This window comes from Barbatula barbatula, assembly GCF_947034865.1.
Source record: "Barbatula barbatula genome assembly, chromosome: 23".
Classification (NCBI taxonomy): Eukaryota; Metazoa; Chordata; class Actinopteri; order Cypriniformes; family Nemacheilidae; genus Barbatula; species Barbatula barbatula.
In genome coordinates, this window is record NC_136786.1 from 7496503 (window position 1) to 7522640 (window position 26138).

General features: G+C 37.5%; 3 protein-coding genes across 4 annotated transcripts; 1 reads left to right on the plus strand and 2 right to left on the minus strand.

The window, feature by feature from the left end:
• Window positions 1-91: 91 nt before the first annotated feature.
• pdss1 (prenyl (decaprenyl) diphosphate synthase, subunit 1) lies at window positions 92-5805 on the minus strand. Its single transcript, XM_079447550.1, has 11 exons — window positions 5631-5805; window positions 3990-4045; window positions 3522-3645; window positions 3076-3206; window positions 2630-2771; window positions 2328-2439; window positions 2135-2244; window positions 1964-2044; window positions 1735-1848; window positions 1494-1574; window positions 92-1102 (listed from the first exon to the last, which is right to left on the minus strand). The coding sequence occupies exons 1-11, from the start codon at window positions 5757-5759 to the stop codon at window positions 962-964; spliced, it is 1221 nt and encodes a 406-aa protein (XP_079303676.1). The 5' UTR covers window positions 5760-5805; the 3' UTR covers window positions 92-961.
• Window positions 5335-11785, plus strand: LOC306888939 (protein adenylyltransferase SelO-like). 2 transcript variants are annotated; one of them, XM_079447549.1, is made up of 20 exons: window positions 5335-5885; window positions 6048-6636; window positions 6727-6845; window positions 8081-8209; window positions 8308-8372; window positions 8467-8523; window positions 8644-8742; window positions 8847-8914; window positions 8980-9067; window positions 9139-9208; window positions 9317-9389; window positions 9518-9601; window positions 9689-9818; window positions 9899-9943; window positions 10038-10119; window positions 10205-10297; window positions 10382-10461; window positions 10542-10585; window positions 10946-11025; window positions 11450-11785. In XM_079447549.1, exons 2-20 carry the CDS (start codon window positions 6318-6320, stop codon window positions 11570-11572), a joined length of 1848 nt encoding a protein of 615 aa, XP_079303675.1. In that variant the 5' UTR covers window positions 5335-5885; window positions 6048-6317; the 3' UTR covers window positions 11573-11785. The 2 variants fall into 2 exon arrangements, with proteins under 2 accessions (XP_079303675.1, XP_079303674.1); XM_079447548.1 differs by lacking the exons at window positions 5335-5885; window positions 9139-9208 and having other exon boundaries at window positions 6206-6636; window positions 9331-9389; window positions 11450-11588.
• Window positions 11783-25934, minus strand: apbb1ip (amyloid beta (A4) precursor protein-binding, family B, member 1 interacting protein). Its single transcript, XM_079447547.1, has 14 exons — window positions 25650-25934; window positions 21030-21089; window positions 20595-20694; window positions 19558-19808; window positions 18808-18885; window positions 17844-18003; window positions 16097-16218; window positions 15586-15660; window positions 15237-15380; window positions 14953-15063; window positions 13372-13470; window positions 13097-13229; window positions 12954-13000; window positions 11783-12725 (listed from the first exon to the last, which is right to left on the minus strand). The coding sequence occupies exons 2-14, from the start codon at window positions 21087-21089 to the stop codon at window positions 12195-12197; spliced, it is 1911 nt and encodes a 636-aa protein (XP_079303673.1). The 5' UTR covers window positions 25650-25934; the 3' UTR covers window positions 11783-12194.
• Between the last annotated feature and the right edge of the window lie 204 nt (window positions 25935-26138).

The window sequence follows — 26138 nt, forward strand, 5'->3', positions numbered from 1 at the left end:
ACTGAATGTTAAAAATATGAACTAAATTTAATATTAGTAAATGGAACATTATTGTTTATCAGATTCATCTTCTGTTCATAGTGAGTTTTTTGTAATACAATATTTTTTATTGTGAAAATGCATTTATAACCGCGCTTGTCATAATTTGTATTATATCAGCTTGCTTGGAAACAGTCATAATAGAATAATAGAATCCTGTATCAGTCAATCGATAAGTAAATGTACAGCAAATAGAGAAAGTGAAGAAGAGGGACATTGCTAACCAAGGGCCGGATTCACAAAACCGTTCTTAAGACAAAGTGTAGGAAGCTCGTAAGAACGTTCCTTCTTCGGTTCTCAAATATTTTCTTAAGAACATAATTTAGGAATAAAATGACTTATGCTCTGTAAATAAATCTTGGGAAATAAATGTAAGAACTGTCTTAACAAGTTACATTACAATTGAAGAATAAATATTGCAGTTAGGAATTTTCTTAAGAAAGTATTGTGAATCTGGCCCCCAGAATTTATATGCAGGATCACAGCTCGGCTAAAAAGCACAATTTGTTTACCTTAAAAAATATTTTTATTTGAGTACATAGCCAGTGTGGTTTAAGGCCTTTCTTATTATTAGTGCACTTGAAGTGCATTGACAACATCTAACAGAAAACGAAAGACGTTTGGCCTTTTGTGGACGGATGTTTAGTCGAGCGTTTGTGACAGATCCACAAACATACACACGTGACGGTAGCAACTGGTTTCCATCTGGAATTACAATGATCTCCATCTCTACAGAAACACGACCCGTGCGAGGGTAAATGTGCTCTGTGACGGGACAGAAAGAGCTCTGTGATGACAGTACGGTAAAGCATACAGGTTTGATTCTTTGATCTTGGTGAAGGCCCGGGTGTGTTTGGGTGGATGAAGACACAGGACCTGCAGAGGTGTGTAGCTGCCTGAGTGTGGAGCTCTGGATTCAGGCTCACTTGTCTCTGCTCAGCACCATCTCCGTCAGACGGATCAGTGCGTCACGCTCTGTAGACGGCTGCAGACGGCTGATCTGCCGGATGGCCTCTTGACAGTAGCGTTGTGCGAGGTAGTTTGTCTGTTCCACACCATCACTCTTGAGTCAGACGTAAAGCAAAGCGAGTGTCAAAAGCAAATCTGGGTTCTGAATACTAAATTAAAAGTGTATTTATTAGACTATTACTTTTTTTGAATGATGACATTTTTCTGTTCCATCTTAAATATCAATTCTCATTCTTGTGAACATTTTTGGTTCTATTTACCTTATTAAACCTAGGGAATATTTACATGAATTCCACAGTTCATGAATGCACAGTTCACAGACATATATTGTGTAAACATGAACTTTTATTCCGGACACACAGAAATGTTCCTCATAATATTGAATTTCTTTCTAAATTTCAGAAGCATATCAAAATATAACAATCTCATTAGTCCCAAAACATGTTTTGGGTTTTTCATCACACGAGCAACCCAAATAATCTTACCTTCAGGACGTAATGCCAGGCTCGATCCACGTCTCCATCAGAGCTGAAACGCCTCATTATCATCGAATGCAGTTCAGGAAACTGAAGATGGAGTGGAGTATAGCGAAAGCGTAAACTACCAAAAGTGTTTTTCAATGTGAATCGAATTTCTGGCCCATGAAGTCATGAACCAATGAATGAAGTTAAATATAAACAGCGAAGAATCAGGTAAGAGGTAATATAATGTGTTCAGCAGCTGTACCTGCTGGCAGGCAAACAGAACGGGGCCAGTGGCGAGACCCAGTTTAAGATCAGCCGCTGACGGCTTTCCCAGGTGCTTCGCACAGGAGGTGAAGTCCAGAACATCGTCCACAAGCTGACAAGAAATGACACAAACGTTTCATCTTCACATGACTTGGCTGAATTATCTCAATGCATTCCATGAAAATACCTGTTGAATGATCCACATATGTAAACCATAAACCCATTACCTGGAATGCAATGCCAACGTTACGTCCGTACTGATACGCGATCTCATGCACCTCTGGATCAGAGTTCACCAGAATTGAAACCTAAAACGTCACATACAGTGATGCTCCTGTTAAGCGTCAATATCCAGCGCTCGACTTCATCTTATTGTTTCGGAGACAGAACGTACATACTGCTTTACAACTGTTAGCGATAAGACTTGCGGTCTTCTTAAAGGTTTTCTCAAGGTAGTGTTTGAATCTTTCGTTTTCGTTCTCTTTAGAGCCCAACTGCATGAATTCACCTAGAATTGAAGATTAAGATTGAGATTAGAAACAGCACACGTTGTACTGGAATAATGTTATACTTAAAACTGGAGTCGCTCACCTCGCACAAGGTCTTCTATTACTTGTGACAACACAGAGACTACTGCGTTGTTCCCGATACGTGCAAGTGCCATCGAAGCCACTGACAGAATGAAATCTCCAGCCAGGATAGCCTAACAGTTACACATTCACACTATACATTACTGGCTATTATCAAACAACATAATTATGACCGTTATTAATGTTTATAATGTTATTTTGTATAAGTATTTCCCCCCTCTCTCCGTGACCCCATCAGACAGTTTTTGGCTCGTGTCCCACAAGATGAGAAGCACTTACATTTAGGATCACAAGGGTACTCACTTTTCTCTCTCCCCAAACTTGGTTAATGGTGTGTTTTCCACGCCGTGTGTCCGAGTCGTCGATGACATCATCATGCACCAAGCTGGCAGTGTGGATCATCTCAGAGATCATAGCTATAGAGCGCTGCGCTGGCAGCAGAACACTGAGAAGATGAAAGAATAATGCATCACGGTCCACTAACAACATTCACATGTCTATTCCTACAGCGCTTTTCACAGTTTTGCATTATTGCAAAGCAGCTTTATAGTCAACACGCTCTGGGACGAACAGCAGAGAAACTCGTGGAACCCATGTTATTACCGCAAATCTTTCATGGGATGTACATTAGCAGTTATATCTGTACGAATAATTGTTTGGAGGATCAGTCTGTTCTCATAGAGCTATTATGGATGTTTGTCGAAAATAAAACTGTACGCACAAATGCACAGAGATGAATGGTTTCTTACCCTTCTTTATTGCTGTGGACGTTACACGCTCGAGCCATTAAAACCACAATCATGGGTCTAAAAGCTTTTCCTTTCCCGTCAAAGTAATAATCACACAGAGATTTCAGCTCCGCTTTGGACACAAACATTTCCTGAAACAGTCATAAAAGGTTGAGAAAATGCACGATAATGAGACTAAAGCTCTCCATTTGTTTAGCATGTGCATTACCCGGGAAACAAACCTATGACCTTGAAAGTCTTAGAACCGTGACCTTGTGACATTTGTGCTATAGGAACACGGTGATGTTAGGTGTTTAGGGGTTGTTGTTGGGCGCTACAGGTCAATAAATAAAGCTTCAGAAGACATTGTTAATATTAACATTAAGGTGGCTAAACACGCTTTGTATAATCTAAGCACCACGAGAAAATCTATAAACGCAGAATAACAACATCCTTTTTCGACGTACCTTTTGAATGTCTTTGTATAAATTTTGCAAGTCATTTTGTACAAGCGAGAAAGGATCTTTTAACTTTGCATCACTGTGTATACTGCAACAGGTGATTCTCTGTGACGGGTACAGAAATCTGTGCCTGACGGATACAGAAAAAAATAGGATTTAGAAAATAATAAAACTGATCAACAAAGAAACAAAATGATTTCAAATGACAATAAGCATCTATTTAACATGATACCATGCAGAAAATATAGTGTTCATAATCTAAATCTGTACAACAGAAAAGGGTTTAAGATTGAAAAAATTTAGAAACATAAATATAAAATGAAATCTGAAGGATTCTCTCTCTAGGTCTGTAATAAAAGGTGAGAAATTGACATTTTTACATTTACATATTCCCCAAAACACTGTTTCAAAACAACTAGCCTCAGTCTATTCATATACATATTTGTTTGTGTTTGAATGTTGACATTGACGTACCTCATAACGGACATTGCTTTGTCTAAATGATATGACAATCCCTGTCGGATTAGGATCTGAAACACACAAATAATAAATGAAGGCTGAGTATCCAACAGTTAAGACCAGCCTCATACGTCCAGTGATATGACATTTTAACAATGATGTCACAATATTCACAACTGAATTAGGTTATTACTTGTCTTGCATAATGCACAGTTTTGGACATCATCAGAAAGGTTTCTAAATAAAATTATAATTTTAATACCGCTCTCAATACCATTAGCTGGATTTTCATGGTACTTACTTTAGTGGTACCATGTACTAGTACAGTATAGATGAAAGGACATAAGGGGAAAAAGCTTCCTGTCTGGAGAAACTGCATATTTAATAATTGGGCACTATTAATTCATTTAAAAAAAGAAATATGTCGTGGTCTTTAATGGATAGTTTACATCTTGTGCTTGGAGCCGACCGATCCTCTACGCAAACTACACAAGTTGAATAAGGCCCCTGTACCACCAGGGGGCCCCCTTGAGTACCGAATCAAAAACACTATAATGTAAACAAGACGCAGATTCAACTTTTTGCCTTTGGAGTGTTCCGTTACAAACCTCACAGGAATCATTTGGGAATGTCGTTTTTAATACTTCACTTATTTAATGACATGTGCATAATGTGATGATGCGTCTTTATGCAAACCATCTGTATTGGAAAAGAAACGGGCACAACGTGAAGCAAAATAACAAGGCGGCATGTGTTTTTGTACCATTTCAAAGTCTTATTTAGGTTTGCCAAACTATGCGAGAACAGATTTACAAATTCAGTATTTGTCCACTGGCATACAGTTGGTTTGACTGCGGACTTTCGATAGTCGTGAATTTAGGGACGATCTCCAAGGTTACATACATATTAATATTCTAACTTCAATAGCATTAACAGGGAATGACTTACAGTCACAACACCAGCGGCACAATGTTCCTGTGAACTATAATGCACACCACTGTAATCCACTGTATTTCGTTTGCAGATGATAATTGACATTTTTCTATTATCACATCTGGAGAATTATTGATTTGTTTTTGCATGCTTGGCTTTCTTGAGTAAACTATATTTAACATGTTTTATCACTCATTTGGTTACTAAAAGGCAAGATGTTACTAGGTAAAGGATTTTTAATTCTATACTTAACTGTTCTTACTGTTTACTCTCTTTCAGTTTAAATTCATTTAAGTGTGTTCATTGATCACAGTTTTCAGCTTATCTAGTTTGAACTATTATGACAAGGGCCCCCCACCCAGACATCTATGATCGGCACTGCCTGTGCTCCTTGTACGTGCATTGCCAAACATTTCCGGTCGAACTTATAGTGAGCGGTGGGAGTGTCTTAGCTTTCATGTTGTGTACTGCTCGAGTTCACGACCTTTCCACAGGGCGTGTGTGTAAGACACAGACCTTTACAAACGATAACTGCAATGACACTCACACACCAACAAGACCGTTGCACTACAAACCCCTGACCCTCGTGAACAAATGAAATCGGACTGTATCGGACAGTGACCCGTCACTCATTCAGCATCTCTCGCGCAGGTGACCTTCTTCAGTGCGTGACTGTGCTGTGATGGGTGCGTGTGTTCTGCGCATGTTCAGTAGCTGTCTCACCTCCCTGGAAGCGGCGCTTTCTCTGCCGATGGCACGGCTGAAAGCTCTTCTACTGTGACCGCTGCACCAGTCCATTAAAACAGCAGCTCCTGACCTGCTCCTCCAACATCTCCTCCACGGCACCGCCATGCTGCCCCGGTCCAGAACACATGCCCATTGACGTCACGTGACGAAACGTAAGCTTGAACCGGAAGCGACCGTGTTACGAGATCAAGCGAAGAGAATCAGGGTAGAGCGTCTCTCAATGAACATTATGTGAGTTTAAAATGGGCGGGGCCAAAGATATTGGAGGAGCTTAGTGACCAGCTTAGTGACCCAGAGTTTGAGTTCCGGTTGTTCAAATACAATAACAATTAAATTCTTATAACGTTTGCATTTTTGATTCATCCGTTTTTTTCTGTGTCGTTTAATTTAAAGGGGAAACGTTGTCCAGACACCTCAGACTCTGCGGAAGTGGACTGTGTCGTAACTTGCGACTTGTTACTTTTCACACCGGTGGGGAGGCTGAACCCATCACAGTCGTTTAAGTTGACAAGCGTGACGTAACCATGTATTATATATATATATGTGTGTGTGTGTGCACCCCAGATGCTTTGGCATTTCAATGTATAGATTTAAACTATTAACTTCTGGTTAAAATCATACAAAAGTAAACAATGGCCTGAAATACTTGAATACGCGTCTCAAATGAAGTTTGGCACTCTGGGCCGACGAGCGCCCCCTGGAGGAATACAGTTTCGTTTTATGGCGAATGTTTCCACGTACATTTCTTGTGATATTTTAGCTCAGAACACAAACAGTACATTTGGTGTCTGTGAAACTGGTGTGATGATAAAATATCACTTCATCTTATTGTCAATGATCATCGTCAGAGTCGCGTTCACAGATGAGCAGGATTTCTGTGAAAGTCATGAATGTAACGGAGAGTTTAAGAGGAAGAAGACTTTTTATTCCAGTGTGAAACACAAAGCAGAAATCCCACTGACATTATCGAATAAATTATTAGGTAAGTTAGGAATATATAAGTGTCGATGTGTTACTTTACATTTGAACTTTATTGAAGCGCACTTTCTGTATGTGTGTGTGTGTGTTACAGATGTTCTTCCGCTGGATGAAGTTGACGGCAACTTTATTCGTGTTGTGAAGGGATGTGTGTTCTCAGAGTGTCAGCCCACCCCTCTGAAAGCCCCCCTAACACTGGCTGCTGTGTCACTGGTTAATATTTACAATATCAAATCATGAACATGCGTAATGCAATGTAGTTACTTTTCATTACCAAGACAGTACCATAGTGTTTTGAAAACATATTGCAACTGTATACAAATGGCAAGTTTGGGTTCATCAAATTATTGTTGTTATTGTTTACCACATTTTATTGTTAGACGGTTTAAGCGGCAACGACATAATCATTACGTGGCGCAAACTTAAAGTCCCAGTGAAATAAAAAATGACAATTCTTATTTTTTCATGAAATATTGCTGAGCTTAAAGTAAGCTTATAAATTCTTGTCATTTTCTTTTTTAAATTCATGTACAATCACGATCTTCTGTAAATATCTGAAAATGTACTTCCGCCCTGAAATTATTATCGATCTCCGGTAACTCCTCCCCTTTAACTGTCAGTCTGCTGCCAGCTTCATTTCAAAATCAATTGAACTTTAACTCTTTCTTTTCACAGTTAGTGGTCTGGTTTTTGTTGAAAATAGTAACTTTGTATTAGCACCTGTTGCATTATTGCTGCTGTATGACATATCACTTATTACTACCTGAACTCTCTGTAAAGTGCTTTGGAATAAAGCGTCTGCTAAATGACTCAAATGTAAATGGAAAAATGGAAAATATTCTTGTTCGACAGGCGGATGACGTCAAAGTACCGCGACAGCGATTTGAAAAATCCAAAATAGTTTGGTTTCGAATCGCTCTCGCTTTTGACTTTGATGTCATCCGCCTGTCGGATCTTGCGGCGCCGTTTCAAGTCGAACAAGCCTTATGCAACAGCTGTTTTTACACATCCAATAAATTCGTAGTGAAAAACGTAAGCCGGGCCCACTAATGGAAATCCACTGGGAAATGTGTCAGTAAAAACAATCGCACCTTCCGGTTCACGGAGACTTTAACTTTCGGTAGACTTCTGCAAAGAATCAATAACTGCTGCGTTATTTTAATTTTATTTAATACAATGAATATACAATAAAATATTAATATAAATTAAATTAAAATACTTTCTTATAAAATTCACACACAGACCAGAAGTTCATTCCGGACCAGGCGCGTGCGTCCGCTGAAACTGTCTATTAAATCAATAAAACTATGAAATTGAATAGGAAATGCAATGAATAATACCAATACACGTTGAACATGACGAAAGTTAACCCTGATTTAACTGCATTAATGCAATATGGTAATAAATCTGCCCTAAATAAATAATAATAATAAATATTTCTATTGCAGGATGCGTTGTGTAATGTTTTGGATTTGAATGAGTCTGTGATACAGAATGAAGAGTTTCTTCACTGTGTCAGTGGTGGAAAACTGTTCGCTGGCTCTGTTCCACTATCACACAGATACGGAGGACATCAGGTGAAACTCTTCACCAACAGTCAACTCAATATTTGGTGTGTATCTGACGGCATAAGTCAGAAGAAACCAGCGCATCAACCGTATTTCCTCTTTTATAGTTTGGATATTGGGCAGGACAGCTGGGGGATGGAAGAGCACATTCATTGGGTGAACACACCAACAGGTGAGACATTCAAGAATAGTTTGATGTTGAAATGCAGGACTGAATGGATGTTACATTGTTACAGTTACATTTCTTTACATTCTCTCTTATCCAGAAAAGGTGAAAGATGGGAACTTCAGTTGAAAGGTTCAGGAAAGACGCCTTACTCACGGTAAATAACAACATCTGGTGCTCTATTCATGGGTTTTTTAATTTCTGTCTTAAGCTAAGCTTCTCGCTGTAAACATGACAGTGATCTTCATAGGGTATTATTGATGTTTTCTATCTGTAGGTCTGGTGATGGCCGGGCTGTGATCCGCTCCTCGGTGAGGGAGTTTCTGTGCAGTGAAGCCATGCACTTTCTGGGGATTCCCACTAGCAGAACATTGAGGTTCATGACACATACAGTACACCAAATATCATTTTAACTATAGTAAAACTGATCAGAACTGAAGTGTCCTCTCACGCTTATGTGTGATGTTGTGTGTTGTGTAGTCTGGTGGTGAGCGAGGAGCCCGTATGGAGAGATCCGTTTAATAATGGCAATGTTATACAAGAAAGAGGTACAGTTAAGAGTCAGAAACTGGGCATGTGTAATTGTAGTATCTCATTTTTGTCTCTCCATCAGGAGCGGTTGTTCTGCGACTTGCAAAGTCTTGGTTTCGTATCGGTTCACTGGAGATCTTGACTAAAGCTGGAGAGTTTGATGTCTTACGGTGAACTAGCTTTAACTCATCACTCAAAACTCATAGCTGCTCTTGTTTTATTCTAATACTGTGTATTTTAGGACATTACTGGACTTTGTAATTAAAGAGCATTTCAGATCCATCGCAGCAAATGACCCTGACAAATATGTGGTAAGCGCTCAGAATTATATTGACTTTGTGTAATAGAACGACAATATTATCATTTTCTTATGAAATGTATTAAAGATTTATGGTTGGTGGCTTTCGTGTTGTGTGAAGGCTTTTTTCTTCAGAGCGGTTAATGAAACGGCACATTTAATCTCTCAGTGGATGTCAGTTGGATTTGCTCATGGTCAGTTTTCTTATTTACTTTAATATTTAGTTTTCCTAGTCATTTACTCTTCTGCGCAAAAACCTTCTATTAAATCACTGAAAATATAATAAACTCACAAATGTTGCACCCTGTGTGTTTGTTCTCAGGAGTCTGCAACACAGATAACTTTAGTCTACTGTCTGTTACAATTGACTATGGTCCATTTGGATTCATGGAATCATATGATCCAAGTAAGTTTCTTTATCATTCACAATTCCCCGATTGACCGTTTTTTACATGAAAATAGCTTTTTTATGTAAATGTGTTTGTCTCTGTAGATTTTGTTCCCAACACATCCGACGATGAGGGGAGATACAGTATAGGATCTCAGGCTAACGTGGGCCTGTTTAATCTCCAGAAACTTCAAGAGGCTCTTCGGCCACTGCTGACCCCAGATCAGCTCTCACGGTAGGGGATAATGTCGTTTTCTATTCGTATCAATACAAATTATGAATCATTATTTATTGTTCTTTTTCAATTATTTTCAGGTCTCAGCAAATACTAAAACAATATCCACAGATCTACCAACAAAGGTGAGTATATTATATGCGATGCCTGCGCTTTATAATATTACTCAATCATTAATATTATACACAATATTATAATGCTATTGTATCAATGTTTTAGATTCCATGAGCTGTTTAAAGCAAAGTTAGGTCTTCTGGGACATGAAGCGGAAGATTCATATCTCATTGCATTTTTCCTAAAGGTACAGTAAATGTCAAGTGTGTACTGTATGTATTTGTGTTCATTGCTGAAGCTTATGTAATGCTGTATGACGTTGTTGATGTCAGATGATGGAGGACTCTAGAGCAGATTTCACTTCGACTTTCAGACAGTTGAGTGAAGTGTCTCTATCACAGATTGAGAACGGCTCTGTTCCTCAGGTACATTAACCCACTGCTGCTTCACAACTGCATCTAAACACATAGTACTTTCAATCCATTAGCTCCGACTTTCTGTCTTCACAGTCAGTGTGGGCCCTTGCAGTCCTCTCATCGCATGAATATTTCGCACGCTGGGTTCAGCTGTATTTAAAGCGTCTGTCCAGGTAATGTTTCTGTGGGGTACTCTTAAAGTTCAGATCATCGTAATGAATGAGTATGTTAATGTTGTAATTGTGTCCAACAGGCAACAAGGGGACTCAGATGAAGCTCGACAGCGCAGAATGCAAAGTGAGTCATAAAGTACTCTCTGTCATTATTTATAGTGTCTCAACAATGTATCACAATGAATCAAATCAATATACAATTACTTGAAAAATAAAGGTACTTGAGAAAAAGGTCAAACTACTCACCCCATGGACAGATGTTTTTGCTTGTTTTTACCATAAACTAACTTTATTCTTATATTCTTTTTCATAAATCAAGACTAATATCTTTGGTCACTTTTCTTGGCATAATCGTATATTGATTTAAGAAGTTTTTAATATTTTTACTAAAAACAAGACAAAAATACCAAGTAAGAATGTCATTTTTTGAGGTGAATGTGTTGTGTACAATATGATTGACTGTTTTTACCATATTGTAAATCAGGAGTTAATCCAAGATATGTGTTGAGGAACTGGATGGCAGAATCTGCCATCAGAAAAGCAGAGAAGAACGACTTTTCTGAGGTATGAACTATACATTTACTTATTTATTGTCTTTTTAACCTTTGTAATATAATTAACATTGCTATTGCTTCATAAATATGTTTGTATACTGTACAGTGGCCCGACTGGACACATATTATATTACATTATGGACACATATTACACATATTAAAGCTGCTTTGGAACAATGCAAATTGTGAAAAGCGCTATATAAATAAAAATTGAATTGAATTGAATATTATATGAATGTCATTGGATGCAAAATATCAAAGAAGAATTCATTAAAAACAGACCCACTTTTTGAAAGCACACATTTTAAATAAATAAAAAATACATACATAATATTTTCACTTTGTGGTTGTTAATGTGATGAGTTACAGTATTGATAAAGACAATGTACAACACAAGGCAAGCTTTGTAACGTCTTGTCATGTTCTTTGTCTAGGTGGCGCTGTTGCAGCAGATTCTTATGAAGCCCTTCGTGGAGCAGGAAGAGGCTGAGCGAGCCGGATACTTCAGTAAAACACCTCTGTGGGCTAGGCATCTGAGAGTCAGCTGTTCCTCCTAATCTCAGAGACTGATGAGGAAACAAACATCCCAACTTCAGCTTCACGTTAACATTCACCATTCAACAATCTGAATGTGCTGCACTGTGATGTCACTAGACTCCTCAATCTGATTGGATGAGCCATGTTTAAAGGAGTCTGAATGCACATTTGTGACGCACATTACCAGCATTACAGCTTCTGTTCTGTTATTAATAATAAATATACTATGAATCAAACATGTTTCTTCGTAAAACAATCCTTAAACAAATTGAAATGCACATCTTTTCTGAAATATAAATTATACATTTAATAACGTTTCTAATTAATATTCTTCCCATAGTTAGACGTTAAATCTCCAGACCATTCAATTGTAAAAAGTACTCAACATGTTTAACTTCCAAAACCTTGTTTATTGTAATTCCCAATGCTTAAAACCATCTGCGGAGAAAATAGGAGTACCATTATTTTAACAGTATAGAATCTGACAGTATTAATAGAAAATGCAATATTTACATGGTTATGCGTAATATAACAATAAAAAGTAAATTAACCAATACGTTTTAACGTAACACCAAAGAATTCAGTTCCTCAGTCCAACAACCAAATCAAAATTGGATTAGCTCTGATTTGTCAAGTTCATTGTTAAGGACGCTTTTTCTGCATGGCTGTCATCAGTTCTGACATGAAGTCGCCACCCGAGGGCGCTGCTAGCTGTGGTGTTATTCTCTTTGGTGGAGGCGGAGCCACTTTCCTGACCGAACCAGTGGATTTGACAGGAGCTGGGGGAGGAGGTGGAGGGGGAGGTGGTGGAGCTCCTCCTACAGATAGAGAGTTTTGAGGAGCAGGGGGAGGTGGTGGAATAAAGCCCATGGGATCTGGAGGAGGCGGGGGAAGAGCTTCTCCCCTGTGAGATGCTAAACTAGGTGGTGGTGGAGGCAGAAAGTCAGGGGGAAGCTCAAGTTCTTCTGGAGGAGGGGGCGGAAGAGGCAAGTCATCCATGGGTGGGGGCGGCAAGAAGGATTGTGGGAACTGTTGGGGAGGAGGAAACTTGTTGCTTTTGGTCGCGATGGGAGCAGGAGGAGGTGGAGGAGGAACCACAGGGGCGGGAGGTGGAGGCGGCAGAAAATCTGTTGAAGGTGGAGGTGGTGGAAATGATGCTTCCTTGTCAGGTCCCTTCAAAAACAAGCCAAAAGTGCCATTTTAACCCTCTCAAATAAAATGTGGATATATTTGAATGAATTTTTGAGACTTGTTTTTGTTCGTGCAAAGCATACCAGCATGAAGCTAAAGCTTTAATGTTCAACTCTGTTATTTTGTTGCTAACCATTTAGCCAGATTTTAGGGAATGGAGATTTATTTTCATGTTCAAGTTAATATAGTAAGTGTGCATTGATGTCATACCTGGTTCTCATTTGAGGGCTGAGAAGCGTGTCCATTGGCAGCTTTCACTGAAAGAAAAACATAAGCTTCTCTTAAGTTCTCTTAATTTCATTAACGGGTTGTATTTGCTATTTAGACATATTTGTAAGATCCATTGTGTTTACCTTTAGGTGTAGGTGAGGGTGTGGATGAACTAGATGAGGATGGGCTGGCCTGGATGATACGATTAGTCCAGGTTGTAGAACCCGTGGCTTTCTTTACAGCGGCTTCGTAGTTGTCATATAACTGCTTACCATACTACATTATTGTTTTGAAAAAAAATAATACATCTAGGTTAGTAATGCAACCAAACTTAATGATTCAGTTCGCAACAGAATATGACACTAATGTAACTTATAGAATGTATAATAGAAGAATATACTGTAAGTTATTGGCTCACTTTGGCAATCCTTATTCCAGTCACCCACAGGGTCATGATCCAGCTGTCATCACAACAAAAGTATTTGATGTATTGTGATTCTTTTTGAATCTGAGGATGCTGGAAACAGACCACAACAACCATATCAGCATAAAGCAAACTTCACATTCTTCATATTTAAACTTTCTTCTATCTCTCTCTATATACACATTACCATCTACATTTTGTTTTCCAGCGTATATTTAACACGACAGGTGATTTGAACTTTTGATTTAGATTTTCTTATGTTTATTCTTTACAAATGTAACTTATGTAATGCACAAAAGAGACAGAAGGTGGCATACTAAAATCATTTTGACTGGAAACGCACTTCTAATGTCATTTCTCAACTAAATAAAAAAAATTATTTTGCCAAATTGTTTTTGCTAGATGTTATGCTTTATGTCTGTGTCATAATTTATTAAATAGTGTATTTATTTCTTAATATCTAGACATAAACACTTAAACAAAGGCAATTATAACCCACACAAATTCTGAAACACTGTAGGAAAAACCTATGAGGTAGGCTTTCATGCTTTTTAGCAAGTTTGGCATGCCAATAGTCCCACTTATTTCCATAATCAAGCATAAGACTTGACTGTTTGATCTGAGTCTGACTTTACCCTAGATTGAACTTGCAAAAATGCATATATGTCCAGCATTTAAATAGATAGGCTGACCTAGAACCACACAGTGGACCAAACAAAAAATGCATTACAGTGTAATAATAATTTATGAACCTTCTTTAGTTAAAAGACCGAGAACATAAAAAAGGAAACTAAAAGTGTTTGATCTTTAATGAATAAATTAACACTTTCTCTGCATGTAGTAGCGTTCAACACTATAGATTAGAGTAGTTGTGGAAAGATTGAAGCACAATGCATTTTTACACTGGTGCACAACTGTTTTAAATGATGGTTGTTAGACTGCGACTACATTGTATGTAAAAAAGAAACTGTCTGACTTTTATATTTAAAGAGGTTGTGGAGTCCCACAGGGCTCAGTGTCAAGCTCACTATAATTTATATATATATATATATATATATTTGCTACAATACAAATAAATAAGAATTAATTTTGGGGATGTAGTGTTGGGCCAGTTGAGCATTTTTGAAAGGTTAAAGTAAGGTCATGTCTAAGCTTCTGACCCAGTTACACCATTAAACCACTCCCACTTGCTATCTCAAGGGGAAGTGGACACTTTAAGAGGATGTAATTTACAGCTTTTGGGGAGCCCAAACCTTCATGTTGAACCAGCTGCTTTCATGTGAATGATCACTGCAGTAATAGGAAAGCTTTTCTTCTAGAGAAATGACCTGAAGAGGTTTCAGGCCCGTAATGTAGATGTCTTTTTTTAGAGAGCTTATTTACATTTGAACAGCTACTATGTAAACAGAAATGCAAACATGTTCCAGAAAGAAGATAATGATTTAATTTAACACCTACAGGTCTCATATAAACCCAAAGGTATAGAAAAGTAAGTGGTGGTTACAGTGATGCTATTCTATGTCTGGTGTGGACAGCATGTAGGAATGAGTGTGGTTTACCAAAATGAAATTTTACCTTTAGCATGAAGCAGTGGTCTGTGGGTGCCTTGTATTTATTTTTATATTCCTTGCACAAGTACAGGTTCACATTGTCAAACTGCACCAAGCACACAAGGTCCTGCGATGCCTGAGGGAAAGCGAGAAACCCGTTACTCAATGTAATTCACCTTTTCTCCAAACCAGTTTTTATTTATCCGATTGATTTCCAAGGCAGCAATCAATCACTCATGATGGGTTTTATAAGTGCCCGAAAAGCTGAAAGTACAGTACGTTTTAGTTGTTGAGGTTGCCTGAGCTGACCTTGGTCTTGCCTTTAGGTGAGTAATACAATCCGGAGGCGCGCAACAGGAAGTATCGCTGTTTCCAAGATTTCTTTCCGTCCTCCTTCAGATACAGAGCCCCCTCCAGGTCAGGCACAATGACCGAGGGTCCACAGAAGTTCTCCTACAGAAACGCAGAAATGGAGGCTAAATGACGTTATTTTTCAGAATAGTTTGGATCTGAAGCATTTACTTGATCAATGGGCTTCAAATCATGACGTTAAATCTGGCTCTATAAAGTTCCCTTGATGAGTCTTGGAAAATATCTTCATTTATGATATGAAAAGCGCAACATCTCTTGATTATATCAAAGTCAGCGCCAGACCCACCTCCAGGAGCTGTTCTTTGTCTTTTTCTTTCATGTCCATTATAGATTTTTTGTCCTTTTTCCACAAATAAAAAATCTGGAGGAGAGGAAATTGAAATTGATTTCAACCTGATCCCCATTCAACAGTGTTTCTCGATCAGTCTGTTCATCACAAAACCTATAATCTGGTAACGTGCACCAACGTTCTTCACATTGATCATTTTAAACACAGTTATTTTCTGTCGGTTGTGAGGCCACAGAATAATGTCACTTAATACTGTAATATCTGCAAAAACCAAGAAGTCACACTTCTTCAGCAAAAGCATCTACCATTATATAATAATGTATTGAGTCTGCGCCTTTTTTTCTATTTCTGTTTTTCTATAAATAAGTTCAGAAAATGGTTTCTCACTATAGACTTTTTGTACTGGAAATGACACGGGGAATGTAAAACACGCAATTTAGCACAATTGACTGTATTGTTATAAGAAACTGTCATAAGCAGCATTTAAGAGAAGACTGTAAGGACTTGCCTGAGGGTTCCTGAACACTTCATACTTGTGTTTATTCTCCTTAAAAAGCACTTTGTTTTCACTGTCTCGGGTCCATGTAGACAGGGGCTCCACCAGGTTCTCATGATCCTCAAAACCCCGTTCTGTGAAAAATTCAAAACACTATCTTTGCATTACATTATCATTACAATTAATTTAATAATGCCTTTGATAAGACGGATAGCTCGAGAAGACAAACAACAAAAACAGATAAAATTGTATGTAAGGTTTCCAGGGACTTTCATGTCTGGTGGCCACCCAAGCATTGTGGTTTTTACACTGTATATGTACTAATGTATGTTGGCTGCTTCATCAAAGGTTCTCATTTAAAGACCACGGTGATGTAAAACTGGAATGAGAAGAGCTTAAGGGTGGTCTGATGTTTTGTGCGGTTTAGTGTGAGTCTACCTCACGGACAGTTAATGGAAGTTATTTTCCCTGAACATTGTCATGATTAAGTTCAGAACTTGCCTCATTTGGAAATGTTTTTCTAGTCTAGTGGCAGGTTCATGACAGACCCACGTGTTTAGTGTAGAGAGACATTGTTTGTTTTGACCTGTCATGCACATGTGAAACAGAAAGGTTCTTCGGATGTTAAAAAGGCTTTCTGGAACCAAAACTATCTTCTATGGCATCGAAAACCTCTCGAAGCACCTTTTTTTAAACGTGCAAGAACTCCATCAAATCTCTTGATCTATGAAATTTTCCTTCGGATGTCATATGATCTTACCGTCACCCGCGGTAAGAGTCATCCTCATGTGAGAATGATTTAGAGGAACATCAGCATGCTACTCTAAAATGAACTTGGGTGTAACACTTGGGTGTCAGCTTACTAAATGAATATGTTAAAGAGAAATTCTTTCATCAATTTCATGTCATGACTTTTTTTCTTCTGCAGAACATAAAAGATGATATTTTAAAGAATGTTGGAAATCAAACAACACTGAACCCCTTGACTTCCATTCCCTTTGAAGTGATGAAAAAATGAAAATTCTGTCATCATTTACTTTATCTGCATTATCTGCTCGGTTACTGACATCCTTCCAAATATCTGCTATTGTACAGAACAAAGACATTTCTACATGTTTGGAACAATCTGAGGGTGAGTAAATGACAGGATTTTTATTTTTGGGATGAACTATTCCTTCAAGGTGTATATGACCTAACAGACCACTTTTGAATAAATACAACCAGAACAAATGTCTTTAAGATTAAGTTATATGCAAGATGTAAAACAATAATAAAACGGAAGTGCCGCTGAACCAGTGTTTACATCTTGCAAATAGTCTATATGAGCCCTGACGGAAAGTCCATATTTGTATCAGCCGTTTGGTTGTTTGGCTCAGTGTCTCTTTGTCAAATGTGTTTCAACTGCAAAAGAAGAAATGAAATAACACATCATAAAATCTACTTGTTTTAAGCCTTCTCTTAAATTTGGCAGTCGTAAAGCAAACATATGGTTTTCATAGCAAATGGAGAAAGTGAAATGGGGGATTTGTTCATAAGGACTGTATTTCCACATAAAAGGAAAGTTGACTGACAGTGTCTGGAGCAGTAAATTAAATCCACCTGTCATATGTGAGAATGAGCGTGTGATGTGTATCAAAGGTGCTACGTCCGTTCTGTACGGTCATTTTTATTATGCCAGTAAAAACACACTTCATCATTGCCCCGTGCTTAAAACCTGATGAAGACTGGATGGATGCGCGTGCGTGTGTGTTAAACTCACCGGTCTGCAAGTCGGGGTTGGTCTCACACACACACCAGTCTATGTTGCAGTCACAGTGTGTTTTCTCAAACATGTTGTCCGTCACGTCTCTGACCGTTTGTCTTTCATCAACCATTAGAGTTTTAGAGCTGCCGTCCATAAGCTCCACCTTCACAACCAACTGATGAATCATAAACAACAAGCAGTTGTCTTGAGTACAACTACTATAACAACATCACATATGGTTTTTAGTGTTGTGTATATGCATAGGGGGGTGACAATGGTGTGTACACTCTTAAAAAAATTGTTCTTCGATGCCATCGAGCAGAAGATAGATGGATGGATGGATGGATGGATGGATGGATGGATGGATGGATGGATGGATGGATGGATGGATGGATGGATGGATGGATGGATGGATGGATGGATGGATGGATGGATGGATGGATGGATGGATGGATGGATGGATGGATGGATAGATAGATAGATAGATAGATAGATAGATAGATAGATAGATAGATAGATAGATAGATAGATAGATAGATAGATAGATAGATAGATAGATAGATAGATAGATAGATAGATAGATAGATAGATAGATAGATATAGACATTTTAAATGGAAAGACACAAAGTGTAGGTAACACGAGAAAATTTAGTTTTGCAAAATTGAGTAAAATGTAGACAACACAAATACAACCAAGTAGGCATTGCCTCAATGTACAAATATAAAATCTAACAAAACTAAAAGTATGAAATCTAAGTAAGAAATATATTGAAGCACTTTGCACTGATTACTGTAAAACAACAATCATACTTCAAATGCACACTTTAAAAACAGTCATCCATTAACCATTGAGAATTTGAGAGACTTCCAATTTCCTATCTTGACTTTAAACTCACGCCGATCTTTCCACAGCATTGCATGATGAATAATGATGCTATGACCCCACGAAACAACCATTGTGGAATCATTCAAATCTCACCTTTTTCACTTTGGCCTCTTTTAGCTTCTCCAAGGCAAGTTTGATTTTATCTGCTTTCATCTGTTCCTCTAGATCCTCCTGAGGATACAAAATAATTTTTACAGACATCATTTTCACTTACTTTTGAAATGCCAGAAATATACAGCAAATGTCATGTATTCCTGTAAAAATACTGTTGTGTTGAACGTAAAATAGCATGAAAGCATACAGATTTTTATTTCTGGCACTCCGCTGCCAGAGTATAGCTGTTTTTACAGGTGTATTTGTACAGTATGCAAGACTGTAAAACAAGCATAAACATCATACAAGTACACAAAAATGATTAATTTACTCTTAAAGTAAGTTAGACTACTTGCTTTTAATGTTTTAATGTTCACCCAATGGTTTACTGGTCATTTTGCAGTGCATTATAGGATTGTCTTTTCTGTGACAAATTACTTCAGAATTTGGTCATTCGCCAGCATCCCTCTGTGGATCAAAGCTTATTTTCACCAGACAGAACTCTGGACATCTCATGTCCTATGACACGTTATACAAAGTACTCATCAGGACATGAAACACCATTCACTGAATATATCTGGCCGAGCTCACACTGCATTCACGGAAGAAATGTAGCAATGCATTTTTAAATGTTGGCTGCACTGAGAATTGCATTATACCTGCATCTGTAGTTTGTAATAAACTCATGCTGAAATGTGTTAACTACAAGAGGCCCATACGGGTGTTGGAAGCACTGAAAATAGCACTTACTTTTGATGGTTTGATGGAGGGAGGAGGGGGCGGAGCTGTGATGGCGGTGGAGGAAGTTGTAGGTTTCAGAGTGTCAGCGGACGTGAGGAGGCTGAAGTTACACTGAGGTTGCACAGGCGGAGGGGGATCCGGTCCTGTGCCCTTTGGGCCCTCTCTCTCTGTGACAAACTTCTCTTCTGTGGCACTAATATCTGCCACCAGATCAGCCATCAGAGCATCCAGATCATTGTCCTCCAGATCATGCAGGGACGCTTTAGAGCCAGAAACACCAACATGACACGTAAAATGCGGCCTTTTTGCTATGCTGTTTTATAATTTAATCTGAAAAGGGTACCACTTTAATTTCATACTTCATAAACATTTTTCTTACAAAGTACCAGGTGGTCAATTCTGAAGCTATTAACCCAAAATCCCAAATATGTAACCTTGCAAAAACAGATTAATTCCAACGTGTTAAATTTGGCTGTAGTTCAATCCTGTTACAGCTAGTTTGGAGTACACATTCAAGTTTATTTCTGCATATACAAAAACAGATTTCTGAAAATAAAAACAAACAAATCTTCAATTTATGATATTTTGGGGTTGAATGTTTTGAGGATGTTTGAAGAATATTCTGAAGATCAGTGCAAAAATGTCTAATGATGGACTTAACTAGCAAATACTTGTACCACATGACTTTGTTTGGAGTCAACATTATTTTACTTAGGCCTACGTAGTGCCAAGGAAAATATTTTGATCGCTTTGTTTTTCCAATAACAGAGTTGAATGATTGAGCTCAATGAGGCCAATATAAGTGTGTTATTCAAGCTTAAATTGCATTCTGAACAGTAGCCAGACATTCTCCATTTCAAACAACTCTGTCTGTGCATCCTTTGGGCCGCCCTGAGTCTTAATTTCAAGCAATTTTATGGCTAATTTATCTCAATTTGTGTTTGTTTTATTTCTTTAAAAAGCAAAGTGATAGATGAATGGAGCCTCACAGAGGAGAAGAAATGACAGACCCTGGTAAAAGAATGTTAGGTTGAAATAATGTTTACCATTAAAATCTGTGAAACCAATGGAAAAGTTCATTTCCTGAGGGGCGGGAATGGTGGGAGGTTTATGCTGAGGTAAAGACTCTGCTTCTGTCCCCAAACTCTGTAATAACACAAATGAGGAACGAGGCAAATGAAAGAAGACACAACCGAAGACTGAAATTTCAGCAATACCAATAGCACTAAAAGGAACTATCTTTATATGTTTACTATGTAAATATAGCAAGTATCACTGTTTTATTTTTTATTCCTGTTTTCCTTCCGCTGTTGTTTCCAGTTACTTATCTCACAAACGATTTCTTGACTCACCACTAACTCGAACGTAATAAGCGCGCAAAGAAAAATTCACAAATGAAAACCATCTTATTAATTTTTGACCTAATGAAAATGTAGGCCTGTTTTTGTTATGAGTTATTTTTATTGGTAAACACATAATACCTGCGTTAGGAGATCCATCTCCTGCAGCATATCACTGAACATGGCGTCAATGTCATCCATCTACAAAGGGGAAAAGAAGACAAATTGTTGTCTTTAAAACAGGTTTAACATAGAAATGCCTTTGCAGAATCGCACAGAACTTAAAAACAGAAGAACATTTAAGTTGATATCCACTTTTTCTCAGCTTCAGCTGAATTTGCGAGTACTCAAAATGCATGAACGGGACTTGAGGTGCAGTGCTAAGGAAGATGGATATTCATTAGTTTAAGCTTAACTTGGACCTCACTTTCAGTCTGATCCTCACACAAAGCTACCACATAACTTCAGATGATTTGGACTATATATATATATGTGTGTAACACATGAGATGCATGGACCAACTTAAAGGTTAAAGGGACAGTTCACCCCCAAAACAATGTTAGTCATTATTACTCGCTCTCATGTCGTTCAAACCCCCTGTGCTTTACTTTGTACTTTGGAAGAAAAACGAAAATGTTTCCTCTTTTTTGTCCTTGCAAGAGCAGTGAACAAAACCCTTCTCTTCTCAAGCTTCATAATGTGTTGTTTTGAAACATTGTACAAGACGAGGATGAGTGAATGACGATAAAAGTTTTCATTTTTAGAGCTGTTTCTGGTCACCATTGACTATCATTTTCATTTTGGGGAAATGCCAGTGTGAATGTTCTTTATGTTTATGTTTTAGACAAGAATAAATACAAGTTATAAGAACACAAATTCAATGGATTACTTTTTCTTGTAAATTATTTTTCTGTAATTCAATGTTTTTTAAACATTACATTTTCTAACAAATCCTGTAAAAATTTAATTTTCCAGCAATAAAATACGTAAAATAACATGTTTTTCCAGTTTTTCTTGAAAATGTCAAGTATTTTCCTTTATTAAAACATTTTTACCATATCTAAAAAAGACATGAAAAATCTATAAAAGTCATTTTTTCAGTGTACTTGTGATCATTGTTTGTACGTGTGCTTTTTGAAGGGGAAGGGGGTATTTTGGGTGAACTATTTATTATTATTATAAATCGAATAATATATTTAGACTTTCAGATGTAAAAAACTAAACACTTTTGTTTATTTTCCAGTTTATTTCCACTGAAATCTGCCATAATAAACTGGGTAGTGTCATTGGTTACATGAATACAATGGCTGGTAATACACAACCTGGAAAAACAGCAGAGTATGCAATATGTGTGTAAATATGTAATTCATAACCCAAGGCTACAGATTGCACAATATCCATTCAGAATATAGAGATAAAGACATGACTTGCATAACTCTTTCACACATTTGTTCTTTGCCAAGACATGCAGAATCACGCCCAGGAGCAGAAAACATTAAATACACCATCACATTTAGAACGATATTGTGAACATATTAAAGTATTTTCAAGGATGTTTAGTCTAAACCATTCTTTAATATTAAATGACAGTGTCTTAAAATTCATTAGAGATCTGTTCACTTTGTCACAGCAGGGATTTCCAAAATGTCTACAGATTTGCCAAAGTCAGACACACAATCGCTAAATCTGATCCAAAAAAACCCAAGTCTCACCCACTTCCTTCTTATTCCCTCATATTCAGCATTTATTTGTAATCATTAAATTAAACAGCTTGAGTTAAGCAAATGTTTTACCTCCATTTATTTGTTTATATGTTCACTTAATATTACATGTTTTATTGTATTTTTTATTTTTAATAAATATTTAAGCAATACTAAGCAAATGAACTGGACATATGACATTACTTTTACTATTCATAACATCAGACAAGGGGCCCAAGACACCACAATACATAAGGACTGTTATTTTAAACAAGTCACATTTTCCTGAGAATTAAAGAAATCTAGTTTTGGTGTCTGTTCCACAGCTTTCAATCTCCATACATTTAGATCATATATTGTCAAACCATCTGGCTCTGTACCAGAAGCACCTGTGAGGACAAACAATGCTGAGTTCTTAAAATGAAGCACAGAAACACAACCACAGAGCCAATCAGAGAAGAGTTTGTGTAGCTCTAAACATGGGGAAGTGGTTACAGCGACTTCCCTTGACTCGATGTTGAAAGCATCAAAGTTTCCAACAGGAAGCAGATGATGTGTATGCTATCTTTATTTCTATGTCAAGTTTGGGGTGTTGATATGGGGAAGATGTTAGCTCGGTGAGAAAGCTCGGTGTTCTGTTCTCAAACTAATTTGTTAATTAAAGTGTCTGTTTTCTTCTACAAAAGACAAAGTTGCAAGAATAAAGCAAAAGCATTCTGCAAGCTGAAAATGACTAAATATCTATCATTGCAAAAGATTGTGTGTACAGAAAGTGAAAAGATTTGTATTATATGTCCTTCATATAAACCACAGAAAATCATTTTTGTATTTGATATTGGCAAAGCATAGTTTCCAAGTATTTTGTACTCATTTTTAGTTTTGGTGTCATGTGAGGTTCAGTTTAGATGCTAACACTTACCACAGTATTTAAAATAGTATTTTAACCTTTATTTAAAATGTCCAATCTGTGGGTCTACTGTACTGTAGGTATAAGACCTCTGATCTTGTTGGTGCAGCAAATCCACATTTTGCAGGGGAAACGTTAACACATAGTCGAGCAGCGAGAGCTCACAGTACGGGAAGCCGCCATATTGTTTTGTCTATACTCGCGCTACTGAGCACGTAATACGCATGTGCGTGACGTCATCGTTTTCAGAAAGTTCGGTCTTCCAGTTTACATGGAAACGAAAACTGCAGCGTTTTCAAAAATTTGCACTTTGAGACCTGTTTTTAAAGTTTGCGTTTTCAGTCCCCTAAACGCCGTTTCCGTTACTTTAGCTGCTGGTGTGTCTTTCCATGATTTCTGTCACAGTTCTGGTATACTTCAACCTATGAGATGTTATGTTTGAAATATTAAACTTTCAAATCATATGCAAGACAAAAATGCCTCCTGCTTGGATTTATTCAGGCTGAAACTTTGGACACGCTTGTGGACTAGGGGTTTCTTTCTGTAGAAGAGATTGCTGGTCTAACTCCTTGGAAACCTTCACTTACACTGAACATTTAGTCTTATCAAGATACCTCAGCCTACCTAGAAACCATTTACTTAAGCACAAATGACTGTTTTGTTATGAGCACACCTGTCATTTACAAATGAGTAGTTACTGGTAGAGTAGTTTGGACACTAGATTTATTTTGTTTTGGGCCTGTTTACACCAAGAACAATAACTATAACTAAGTATAAATAAATATAGCATGGACGATGCTTTTCAGTTTATTCTGAGCTCACACCTGCAGTTTCACATTTTAAATGCATGGGCCCTTTAAATTTGAATGGATTTTGATTGGTTGTCAATGTTTTCTTGTCAATCAACTGGAAATATCATGAGAGATACTCTTATTACAGGGAGATGGGAGGGTCTTTAATACTTCGAATTGGAGAACACGTAACAGCTAACAAAAACCATTGACATCCATTCAAAAAACTAGCCTCTGGTTTCCTTTCCTGCTATATAGTGTATATCTGCTGAAGCCACGGCGCTTGCATTAGCCGTTAAGCTTTTTTGGCTCAAGGTTGCAGGCTTGCCTTCGAGTGGCTTTGATATCACTCATCTGTTTTGTTTTAAATGTGAATACTGATATTCTCTTAAACGAAGAAGCATTTTTATAGTTTAAACTTTACAGTTATCATTATAGCCATTGCTCTTGGCGTTAACGTCAAAACATGGTTTTAATAGATTTATTAAAGCAGTTAACAATTTTTTAAGTTTACATGAAATCAATCGCAACCCATTTATATCTGTGATGTAAGGCATTTCTGAATAGAACTTGATATCCAATCACTTATTGGATTGTGAAAAGTAGTTGATCTAAATGGAGCCATCCCTGGATGCAAGGTTGCATTGGGTCGTGGTATACGATTGGTTCACAAATTCACATTATCCATTGTTGACATCGGCCAAAACAAAAAAGCAAAACAGTTTGATAAAACATGCACCGGTGAATCGTTCACAATATAATGTGAAACGTTTAATCTAATACTTTCATCTTGAATAAATGAAACATAAACTAGTGGAGTGTCAGAGTGTAGTGAACATACTATCAGTCTGATATGAGCTGGGTGTGGTGTTTGTCTATGTTGTGTTTGCTGTGCTCATTTAATGCTAAACCATATGACACACTATTGCATCCGGTCAGAAACATGCAATCATTTCAACATTAAGAAAGAAATGATCCTCGGACATATCCATGTGCCATTCACGTACAAATCATTTAAATGATTCATCACAACCAAGTATTTTGATCTCATCTTCATATTTCTTAATCTTAGCTAATAAATAACATATAAACAACTGCTGAACTGAAACAACACTGGTACAGATAAATACAACCCCCTGGCATATGTATGATAGCATATAATGATACTACTACTACTACAATATAGTAGTAGCATCATTATAAACTACTACAGTAGTTCTGTTACTTGTACAGTTTCATGTCAAATGGTTTTTGGTGTATTTAAACAATATCAAATATACCTAAAACCATTTAATGACACGTTGAACTGCATCCTACCAAACATCTCAAGTAAACTGTCCATCTGAGTAAAAATATAACTTACCTTGATCTATCTGGCAGGCTTAGTTAAAAGGTCATAAATAGGTTTACTGTAAAAAGCGTCTCTTTCCTGTGAAACGGTGGACACCACCCAACCCACATGCAGCAGTGTGCCAGGCGGGAGAGCTGAATAATGTTAGTCTGTGACACCTCTTTTACTTCCTGCCTGACGCGGAAGTTCAGGTCTCGACCTGTTCTCTACATTCCAGCAGACGCTGAAAACAAGTGCAGCTCAAGTGCAAAGCTGAGCTTGTCTACTGTTCCTGTCTCCTTTGATGATATATTGGTCAATGATTAATCAACCTTTGTCTCTGTTAATGAATAATCGCATTCTTCTGCATATCTGCTTTTAAGTCATAATGTTTCACTTCAACCTAAAACGAAACATTTGTCCCTGGTCTTCCGACACAACGTCAAGTGTGATTTATTTTGTTTTAGTAAGTGAGCAAACAATCACGCAGTAATGCAGCAGGGGTGCATGAAAATAATGTAA

Excerpts from the sequence above, each read along its gene's own strand:
- pdss1 (XM_079447550.1), bottom strand. The coding sequence starts at position 5,759 with ATGGCGGTGCCGTGGAGGAGATGTTGGAGGAGCAGGTCAGGAGCTGCT. Across the intron at positions 4,046-5,630 it reads AAAGCGCCGCTTCCAGGGAG|ATCCTAATCCGACAGGGATT; the intron begins GTGAGACAGCTA and ends TGTGTGTTTCAG. Across the intron at positions 3,207-3,521 it reads TATACAAAGACATTCAAAAG|GAAATGTTTGTGTCCAAAGC; the intron begins GTACGTCGAAAA and ends TGACTGTTTCAG.
- LOC306888939 (XM_079447549.1), top strand. The coding sequence starts at position 6,318 with ATGAAGTTTGGCACTCTGGGCCGACGAGCGCCCCCTGGAGGAATACAG. Across the intron at positions 9,819-9,898 it reads ACCCCAGATCAGCTCTCACG|GTCTCAGCAAATACTAAAAC; the intron begins GTAGGGGATAAT and ends AATTATTTTCAG. Across the intron at positions 10,298-10,381 it reads AGAACGGCTCTGTTCCTCAG|TCAGTGTGGGCCCTTGCAGT; the intron begins GTACATTAACCC and ends CTGTCTTCACAG.
- apbb1ip (XM_079447547.1), bottom strand. The coding sequence starts at position 21,089 with ATGGATGACATTGACGCCATGTTCAGTGATATGCTGCAGGAGATGGAT. Across the intron at positions 13,230-13,371 it reads CTGGAATAAGGATTGCCAAA|TATGGTAAGCAGTTATATGA; the intron begins GTGAGCCAATAA and ends ACAATAATGTAG. Across the intron at positions 13,001-13,096 it reads ACCCTCACCTACACCTAAAG|TGAAAGCTGCCAATGGACAC; the intron begins GTAAACACAATG and ends TTTTTCTTTCAG.